This window comes from Opisthocomus hoazin, chromosome 26, assembly GCF_030867145.1.
Source record: "Opisthocomus hoazin isolate bOpiHoa1 chromosome 26, bOpiHoa1.hap1, whole genome shotgun sequence".
NCBI lineage: Eukaryota > Metazoa > Chordata > Aves > Opisthocomiformes > Opisthocomidae > Opisthocomus > Opisthocomus hoazin.
The window spans coordinates 1401335-1411788 of NC_134439.1; the positions used below are offsets into that span (position 1 = coordinate 1401335).

The following is a 10454-nucleotide window of genomic DNA, read 5'->3' on the forward strand; positions in this document are numbered from 1 at the left end:
ATGGCCGGGGGCGGGGGGAGGCCGCGCTCCCCGCCGGGGCCGCTCCTGGGGCTGCTGGCGGCGGCGGCGGCGGCCTGGGCTGCCCGGCCCGGAGGTACCGAGCCGGGGGGGAGGGAGGCATCGGCGGGGGTGCCCTCGGGGGGCGGCTGGGGGGCTCGGGGCAGGGGGCACCTGGCCGCCCAGCAGGGAGTTGTCCTTTGCGTCACCTGCGGGTGACGATGGAGGCCCTTTTGGGTGGGAAGGTGTGGGTCCCCGCAGCCCCCTCCGCCCGGGTCCTGGCCGGCAGCGCTCAGACAGGGCCGTCCCAATCTGCCACTGCGGCCTGGAAAAGCAGCAGAAACCGGCACGAATTCTGATCATTTTCACGTCTGTGCGGGCTCTTGTGACAGAAACCCTCAGGCCTAGACGTCTGCCCGCCGTTTGCCAGCGCTCGCGGGTGCTGGAAGGCCCCACACCCTCCCCAGTCACCACGTTGCACCCTGCTGCTTCTCCTCGGGGCCGTCGTGAGGAGCCTTAGCTTTCCAGTTAGATTTTATAACCATTTTATTGGCTTTTCCTAAAAAGAAGGGCTCAGCTGGGTTGGAAGCCGCTATATGAAGTGAGATGTGCAGCTTGGGCACCGAAGCACCAAAAACTGGCAAGTCAGCAAGAAGCAAGAGCCCTTGTTTTTAAGAAAAGGGTGTGGGGAGAAAGAAAAAGCAAGAGACCGAAACTCGCTATGACAAAATAGAAGGTGAACAATCGCACATTTAGATTTCTCTCTGTAATACTCCAAGCCTTTTCCCTACAGTGAGAGCTGTACCCGAGGAAGAGCAACATTCTGTTGATTTCATAGAAAGGAATTATGTTTATGGCAATATCCAACATGAAGGTAAACTTATATTTTTTTATCTTATTTTTTTAAAGTCGTACTAGACTTTTAAAAGGGGTTTTAAGGCCAGTGATCATTATTTAGGCAACACTGCACAGGGAAGTGACACAACCGAGCTTAGCTAAACACAATGCCGTGGACTCCAGCACACGATCCTGACAGCGTGCAGTAGCGAGGGCGGGGGGGGTTAGGAAGACATTCGTCCCGCGGTGCTACTACAGGCGCTTCTGAAATGTTAATGTCCAAGTGAGGGTCCCGCTCAGCAGGAGGCTCCCAGTCGGGTGCTCCTTGGGTCGCTGGAGCGCGATTTGCAGCGTCAGCACCCGCCCGGCCGCGGACAGTTCCGGATATCGATGGGAGCGAACGCGGCTGAACGAGTCCAGACACGAAACGTAAACTTAGCTTTACATTAAATGTAGTTTGGAAATGAGCATTTGGGTGATGTCATTCACAACAAGCACTTCACGTCGTTTACCCCGTTCTCTTGTATTGCAGTTAACGTGTACGTTAAGGTGTTTACAAATAGCCCGTTTCTAGTGTGTATGGATTTGGCTCGCTCTCGAGAAGAACTCATAGATCCCCAGTATTTGTGGACTGGTCCAGATGGAAAAGATTTAGAAGGTTAGTCACTTTGTCCGGACTACAAAGGATTTCCACTCTGCCCGCCTCATCCATTTTTCCCCAGTCACCAACAGAGCAGGCTTTGTACAGTGCTGCTTCCCAAACTTAGAAACAGCCTCTGCCTCGAGGGCCGGGGAGGCAATCAGGAAAATATGCTGAGACAGAGAAATGGTTTCTGTTCTCTGTTTACAAGGGAAAAAGCCAACCACAAAAGGCTAAGTAGATTCCCGTACATGAAATCACTTATTTTCCTTGTTTCTCTTGGTGCCACCCTGCAGCAGGATGATGGGTCCAAAGAGTCACTTGGTTCTTTGTCAGATTTTTCAATGAGCTCCGACATCAGACTATGTTTCTCCTCTCCCTCTAAAATTTTCAAATGTTTGAGATAGAAGGAAACTTGCAATAAGTCCTAAAGGTCATAAATTAGGCTGTTTCAGACTAATCAGTGTCGTTATGGACAAGAGCAAGATCTCATCTTCAAATGTTCTAAACGAGCAGAGCATCAGCAACTGAACATTTCCAGTAACCAAATATTTCCTGTTTCTGTTCTAGGGCGAGCGTACGTGAACCTGACAGAAACAGGAAAGCTGGTGGTGATGGGGTTTAAGGAGTCTATGTCTGGAGCCTACACTTGCACTCTCTCTTACAAAATCCTAGAAACTACAACACAAGAAGAAAGAGAAAAGTTTGAGCCATATAAATTTATGGTATACGGTAAGATTGCTAACTTACTAGTAAGCTAATGCACATAGTCTTTGGAGCTTGGTGGCTTCATGAAGTGCATGTTTATTGCAAGGCTTGATGAAAAAAGAAAAGAAAGTTGGTGCTTTATCCCAGAACAGAAAAATCAAGTTATGTTTATATACACACCGCCCCTCTCCCCGTTTTGGAAAAAGTTTTCAATAACTGCCACCAAGAATATATGGCAATGCAAAGATATTATCCGTAATAAGAACAAAGTGCACTACAACAATTGCAGTGACAGCCAAGATCTGAAAAGCAAACTCGTGTCCGAGGGCAGCCTCCCGCATGAGAGGTTACCGACCCGAGCACAGGCTGGTGCGGGACGAGCCCTCGGCCCCGCTGCTCGAGCAGCGCGCTCCAGCCTGCTGCACCGTTGGGAACCACCACTCACCGGTATCACCTCCCCATCCGCAAAACAACCTTCCAAAAATGCTCGAGAAACACCAACTTTGAAAATAATTGTAAATCATTCACTCCTGCACCACACCTGCACAGAATGTTTTTGCGTAGTCCCAACCCGGTTCAGTTACACAGCTGCATAGACATAGACCTAGTGCCGTGCAATTTTACTGTTTGCCTCCCTTTTTGTGCTAATATGTAGGCGCAGAGCCTGGTAACATAAGCGCTTAAATTCCTGTACATTTTGAACTGAAATGTCTCTTACTGTTTGAGTCAGCTCTGGCAAGGACAAATTGGTTCTGTTATGGTTAATGAGTAAGCTTTATTTATTTGTTTACTTTTGAATAAGAGCCCGTATTTCAGATACAAAGTGCACTGATACAGACGATAAGGTTCTGTATGAGATTCAATCTGTGATTACGCGCCAGAACTCGCTCACAAGCCACTTTCTTAAAGCGTACCGGGAAGCTGACCATGCGTATCAGGTGTTTGTGCGCTTCACTACAAAGGAGTGCGAGCTAGCCGCCAACGGCCGGTTCTTTGAGGAGCTAAAGAAAATCTTGAATAACATCATCTCTGATCTGACGTGTCACATCGTCGAGTCCTCCTACAAGTGCCGTCACGTCGGGATACCAAAGCAAGGCCTCCTGCATGAACTGTTTGTTCGTTTTCAAGGTAACAGAGTTCTGTGTTTGTTTGGGAGGGATCATTTATTTTTATAAACAACCTGAGAGTAGGATAAACACCACCTGAAATACATCAAAGTCGAGCATGCCTGCAGAAGCTGTTTCCCTGCTCTTTCGGAGTCCCTGTATGTTTTCTCACTAGCCCACAGATGGAGCTAAAATGCAGTTTATATGTTGAATTTGTAGCATTGTGCTTCCTACAACCGTAGCGAGTGGTGTCACTTCTCAGGGTGTGCAGCTTGGAGGGATTGTTGGAAGCAGACAGCTGAGAAGATGCCATGATTTTTTTTTTTTAAAGGAAAATGGTCATATTTGTTTTTCCTTATTTGATTTTTAATGAGTCTGTGACCTCTGTGGTTTTGCTTTGTTCTGGGAAACTGCACAGAGGTTAAAATGTTCCCTTATGGTGACACTGCTGTGGCTGCATTGCCTTGTGAAACAGGTTAAATCACCCCGATGGCTGCCCTAATTTAGAGAGGTTTTATCACCGAGGAAAGGAAATTATTCACTAATGCTTTGACCACATTCTCTCCTGTATCTGTTCTCGTGGTGTGCCCAGAGGGACCACCCAGCAGGTTATGGAACAGTTTTGTGGCCATTTTCCCCCCCATAAGGTCAGGAAACATTCAGAACAAACGGAGGACCCAAAGGTTTCAAGCTGACGTAGAACTTTAGTCCTTTCTGCAACCCGAGGGTGCCGCCTGAGAATTTAGTTCCATTCTTCCTGGCAGCTCATATATTTCCCCCCGTTATTTCATTGCTTGACCTCTGACTCTCAGTGGAACGGAGAGGTTTAAGTGACTGGATAGAAACCACCAGGACCGAATCTGGGTTTTCCCCTTGTATCAGTCGCTCGTTTTCGACGCTCAGATGCACCCAACCAAAAGAACTGTTTCAAAACACAATCTTGACTGCAGACAGTGCTGGGGGGAAGAAAAAAAAAAATCACCTTTATTCACGAATTAGAGGCAAACCGAAGTGAGTATGGCAGGATGAGGTGAGCACCGTGAGATGCTAAAAGCAGTAATGCGTTTTATTTGCCGGTGTTTTCTGAAATGGACCTGAAGGGACTTGCTTGAGGTGTTTGGGTTCGCTGTAACAGATTCTTCAACACCTGCACATGTGTCTTTTCCTCCCCACCCACAGTCAATCCTTTCGCACCAGGATGGGAAGAAGTTTGCCACCAGGTTCCATACGATTGTGAAGATGTGACAAACAGGAGAGTTGAAGAGGTTCTGTGTCCACTGCCCTTGGGCCTTCTCTGCATATTTAACACAAATCTCTGCCTTAGCATCTGCAGATGTGACTGGTAGTAATCCAGCTTCACCCAGATTTTATGGGATTAATATAATCGTAAATGACGATTTGTGGATTTCAGATAATTCCTTTCAGGGTGGAAAACGGTTTTTAAAAGTCAAATTGATTTAAACCATTAAAAAAAAATAATCAGGCTCATTATTTCCTTTGTGTTTACTTCTAAGAATGAAGAATTATAAACATTAGCATTTATATTGGTATACTGAACTTCCAGTTCTCTAAACTAAATCTTTGATTTATGATTTGGTGAATGGAATACAATTTAAAGTAAGTCTACTGTAGCTGGTTTCCAAAATCTGTTCTCCCTGGCTTCTTAATGTTAATACATGATTACTGCACACTGGGTCTGACTCCAGGCCCCCTGCAGCCAACGGACAACTCCCAGTTTAGGTGACGGATCAGTGGGGGGGAATCAGGACTAGAAAGTATTTACCGGTATTTTTAAATCAAGAAAAACAACCTGACTAATTCTTCGTGCGTGTCTGAATTTTAGGCAAGAGGTCGAATTGGAGAGTTTTTCAATAAGCAGACGTACGCTCTGAAGCACGAGTTTCGAACTGTTCCTGCAATACACTACGTGGAGAACAGCTTCTCGCTCACTCACATTGACAGCTGTCGCCCGGGTTTTGGGAAGAACCACATCGCCCACAGGAGCTGCGCTGGCTGCTGCGGTAAATACAAAATACGGCGGGTTAAGCACAGCTTGCTAGCTCTGGGCACAGGTTTCTCTGAAGAGTACTCGCTAAGTAGCAGTGTCAAAAGCAGTGACGTTTCCGTTCGTCTTCTGGAGAGATGTTCACATCGCAGATTTAAAAAAACTAACAGGAACGGGAAACGAGCTGTCAGTGTTGGTTAGCGCGCTCGTAGGTGGAACTGTGTTTCCAAACGGAGTAAGTGGAAGCAGTGAAGTGGGTTTTGTCCTTCCACGTCACTGGTGAGTGACTGTGCTTGGGATACAGAGCAAATAAACACTCACAGCAATGGTAGTGCTGCTAGAAACTGCTCAGCTGGTTTAGAAGCTCTTCTGCCAGCAGCACCTACTGCTGGGTCCGGAGCTCGGGGTGTTTCGCGAGCTCGGGAAGGCCGAGGTCTCGCTGACAGCGTGGGGAAGGCGTGCGGTGCTGTCGGGTGGGCCCAGCCCCGGCTGAAACGCCGACTGTGTTCTCTTCACAGTGGTTTGTGATCCCGGAACTTACAGTCCTAACGACGACGTGACCTGCCAGGTTTGTGCGAGGCCTCGAGTCAAAAAGTACGGAGCAAGATCTTGCTAATAAACTTATGACAGAAATTGGAAAACCAAAGAGCAGCTGTGAAAGTAGTTTTACTGGTTTTAGGATGTTCTTTTCATTTTTAGCTGCCAATTCTGGAATCCTGCATTCCTCGAACAGAACATCATCATTCATGCAACCCTAGATTTTCTGTATTCAGGGACCGCTGAGACTGTAAAAATGATGAATAAAATGAAGTGTTCGCGCCGGGTAAACTAACTCAAGGAAAAAAAAAGGAGGTTTGCCATGTGGCTGCTAGTGTCAAGAGTCTGTTTCTTGGTGGTGACACCAGACACACCACAGCTTCGGGCTGCAGTTTGCCCAGAGAACTTAAGGAGCTATAAACCACCCAAGGGTCGACGGCAGGCAGTTGTAGTGGAATTGTGTGCCATAATGACGTACGCCAGAATCTCTATGAGCAATTTCTAGCAGATATTAATAGAAGTATCTAGTCTTCATGATTTAAAAACATTAAATGCCCTTCCCTTCGTTTTTCCCCGGTTTCTTTCTCCATCACCGAAGTGTTCCAGCCTGCTCCGTGCAACGCAGCACTGAGCAGACACCGACCCGCGCAGCACTTTCGGTATCGCTCTGCCGGTGGGAGCCCTGCGGATGAGCACGACCCCAGCAGAGCAGCAAGGGAAATCAGCTCCGCAAGCCAAGAGAGAGGGTTCGTGACAAACTCCACCGCCCAGCAGTCAGGAGAATGAAGGACCCAGCTCTCATGGCTCCCTTCGTGTCTGCTGCTCCCCGGAAAGAAGCGGGTATGTCCCGGCGAGGCTGCGGAGGTTTGATGTGACCCCCCACAACCTCCACCCGCTCACTGCTGGAGCTTCCCCTCGGCTGCGTCCGGTCCTCGTGGCAGAGCTCTGCCGGCCCCAGGTGCTGCGCGGCGCGGTGCGAGCAGACGATCCTCCACCAGCTGCAAACTCCCGGCAAGTTCACCGGATGAGCAACCAGACACGACTGCCAAAGCACTGAGATAATGGGAACGGCTTCTTTCCAGAAAAGACTCACTCCGATCTGCTTTTGAAGGGTCGCTGCTGGATCTGCAGCGATGGATTGTTCTGCTCGTAAAGCTTTGTTAGTAAGGGTTATTTTACCACTTTGCAGAGCTTCACGAGTGACGCTGACTGCTCAGCAGCCCCTGTGTGGTGCAGAGCACGGGCTGTGCCAGCCTGCCGCGGGCCGCGGAGGCTGCCGAGGTGGAGGTACCGAAGCACGGGCTTTCGGAACTCGCTCTTCAGCTTTGTAAGCTGTTCCCTGCCGGGAGCCGCTGCCTTCGGGCTCGCTTTGTGGAGGGACACCGGACAACTCGCCCTTCTGTCCCTCGTGCGGCACGGCCGGCCAGCACGGCCCCTTCTGAAGCCGCTTGTGCGAGGGTGATGTGAGCCCCCACAACCCCGGCGAAGGGGACCCTGCTCCCCGCTGCCTGCGCACACATGGCCAGCCCGGCTTCCCAGCACCGAGCCGTGCCTCGCTGTTTTGCACTGTGCAGGACGAAGCCAAGCAAAAGAGCACCTCCTACTCGATAACTGCAACTTCTGACGGCGCCTAGACATTCCTTGGTGGGTATTCATCCAAAAATCGACCAGATTCAACCCGGTTGAGCTTATCCATTCTGACAGGAACACAGCAGGAGACGGTACGGGCACAGACCACGCTTCGAGCTTTTCAGAATCATTACTTATTAAATACTGACGAATAAAATGTACTGTAACGAGCATTTAAACTGCCTGTAGGCTGATTATCTTAGCTGCCAACTGGACACTGTGCATGGCTCAGGCTTATACAGATTAAGCAGAAGGGCTCGGCGATCGCTTCCTGCGTCGCTTGGCCTATTTCACGACAGAGGAATGCCACATGCATAAATTCTTACGGGGAAAAAAAGCAGTGAGTAGGTACTAGGTGCAATGGCAAGCGAGTCACAAACGGACACTTACTCCCTCCTCCTCCTGAAAACCGGAGGTGTAGGAGGCTCTTACTGTGCCCCAACTTTTTAAGTGAGCCTTAAAAGTGGAAAAATAGGTCAAATATTTCAGTACTGCCTAGCAGAGGAGTTTGTGTCATTAATTCTGTGGAGAAGCTAATGAAAAACTGCTGTGAAATGGCTTCGCTCTGACCTTTGCTGCGTGAAAGTTCTCTCTGTCCAGCCGGAGCTCCCCGCCTGCGCTGCCTGTGACAGCCCCGAACGCAGCTGCGTCGTTTATTTGTGACCTGCCGCCCCTCGCAGCTCGCTCGCTGCCCTCCCTTCGCCCGGCTGCTCAGTCGCTGTCACCCTGCAGATCTTACAAATCGCTGCAATCCGTTCTCACTTCGCCTCACCTTTACGTTTCACCATCGCTCTCTGCCTCCCCCAGCTGCAATAGCTCAGGAGGAATCGTGAGAGCCTTCCTCCCCGCTTTAAATCCTCCTCCCCAGCTCTGCTCCGGTTCCTCACGCCTTCCCCTCGGACACGCGGGCTGCAGCCGGTGCTGGGGGGAAGCCCTGGCTGCTCCTGCCAGGCTCAGCCCTGCACAGCACCGCTCTGTCTGCCCCGACCACGCAGCTCCAGCCACGCTTTCTGCAAAGGACACTTGCAACACCTTGAGAGCAGCGATGAATTCCCACAAATAATAAATCCTGACCTTAAAACTTCCTGTCCCCGTCTCCGCGCAGGCCACCGGCAGCTCGCCCTCCCGCAGGCTGTGCACCAGCAGCACCCCAGCACCTTGAAACATCCGCGAAGGACCAAAATCACCTGCCAGCTGGAAACCACAGCCTGTTGTTTCACCATCAGAGCGGCCTTTTCCCAGCCTGGAATGAACCACTTGAGAAACACTTCACCGACACGTGTTAAAGCGCTCGCTGCGGAGCTGCCGCGCCGGGCAGCCCGTTACAGGGCCACGTCTGCCGGGGTGACGGTGACGCCCCGTAACTCCCCGCAGCGTCTCCGTCAGCCCACGAGCGCGCTGTTCCTCTGGGCTGAAGTCAAGAGGAGTTGAACAGGTCGCAGGGTTGCCCGAGATGCCAGTGTGACCCGCTGCAGCTTGCGGCCCGCTTCGTCGCGCCGGAGAACACCATCCAGCTCAGCAGGTCGTGAGGAGAGGGGCTGTGGGGAGGGCGGGCAAGGGCAGCGGGGCTGCGCGCCCTGGGGTCAGCACATCCCAGGGACTCACCGCGCCCGGGATGGGGCCGAGCCAAGGGAACCCCGGGGGCAGCCCCCGCTGGTCCATCCCCCGGGAATTCCCCCAAGGAGCTGCTCCGAGAGCCACTCTGCTGGGAAGTGGCTTGGAAACGAAGCCTGGCCAAGAGTCGAGGGTGTCATTCCTGTCCTCAGCAGCCCTGCTGACACCACGGGTGCTCTGGGTGGGCGGCACGGGGATATCCCAGGATGCGCTCTGGGCCGTGGCGAGGGTGGGTGTCAGGAGAGGTGAGATCCCGCGTGCGCCTGCGCTCTTGGAGCAAGGAGGAGGGCTGGGACGTAGTGCTCGAAGGGGATCGGCTGCTTTGCCGAGCCAAAGCCAACGGCTGGGAGCCACGGGGCTTGGGTGACGGGCAAAGTCCGCTGCGGTACAGAAGCCGTGGTGAATTCCTCAATGGGACCCATCATTTCTGTAAAATTACATGTATTTAATGGTGGAGCCCTGGCCCAGGCTGCCCAGGGAGGCTGTGGAGTCTCCTTCTCTGGAGATATTCCAGCCCCCCTGGCCGCGGTGCTGTGCAGCCTGCTCTGGGTGACCCTGCTTGGGCAGGGGGTTGGGCTGGGTGACCCTCAGAGGGCCCTGCCAACCCCTGCCATGCTGGGATTCTGGGATTTTCAGGTGCTCTGTTGAACTGGAACAAGGGGGAAAAAAAATGAAAAAAAAGGAGCTTGTGTTGCTTTCTGGCACTGAAGCCTGGCCTGGAGCGGGGCCGTGGTGCCAGCCACGGGAGGACGGGAGGGACGCGGGCAGCAGCCCTGGCCCAGGGGTGCCGCTGGCCCCGCGTCTCCGCCGAGGCAGGAGAAGTGCCTGGGGAGAGGATGCGTCCCTCTGCGAGGGGAAGATTTACAGGTGCCCCTCGGCTGCTACCAGGCACAACCTCATCGTAAAGCACCGGCCATCACTCGGCTCGGCGATGCGCGGCTTGCACGAGGGACGGGTGGGGAATCCAGCGGTGAGTCCCGGGGGGGACGGGCGGCCGGCTTAAATGCTGAGCTCCGAACCACGGGTGTGGGAAGAGATGCTGTGATTTTTAGCTCTGCTTCAGCTTCCTACCCACTGAAATTGAAGCTCCTCTTGCCGAAGTCCAGCGGCCACATTTTCTGCACAGCACTGATCCCACAACAAGCAACATCAGTGGATTAATGAGTCCTTTGCAGGCAGGGAAGAAGTAGGATTCATTATTGGCAGCAACGCCACCGTAAATGGATTTTTGGTGGGGAAAAATTAATAAATAAGGCTACATAACTGAAGGGCTGTTGATGAAGTGTAGACCAGCTTTAATCACAGCATAATTGCCGCCATCAGTTCTAATTATTTATAAATATTTTTATAATTGTGGAAATTAAACAATTAGACATCCTTC

General features: G+C 51.7%; 1 protein-coding gene and 1 long non-coding RNA gene across 3 annotated transcripts; both read left to right on the forward strand.

The window, feature by feature from the left end:
- Positions 1-6075, forward strand: ZPBP2 (zona pellucida binding protein 2). Of its 2 annotated transcripts, none has more exons than XM_075443768.1 (8): positions 1-94; positions 791-871; positions 1367-1492; positions 2045-2206; positions 3092-3310; positions 4468-4553; positions 5132-5309; positions 5812-6075. In XM_075443768.1, the coding sequence occupies exons 1-8, from the start codon at positions 1-3 to the stop codon at positions 5907-5909; spliced, it is 1044 nt and encodes a 347-aa protein (XP_075299883.1). In that variant the 3' UTR covers positions 5910-6075. The 2 variants fall into 2 exon arrangements, with proteins under 2 accessions (XP_075299883.1, XP_075299884.1); XM_075443769.1 differs by having other exon boundaries at positions 1-86; positions 795-871.
- A 445-nt stretch (positions 6076-6520) lies between these two features.
- On the forward strand, positions 6521-10454 carry LOC142364362 (uncharacterized). Its single transcript, XR_012766257.1, has 2 exons — positions 6521-7474; positions 8565-10454. It is a non-coding gene; the product is annotated as an uncharacterized LOC142364362 (long non-coding RNA).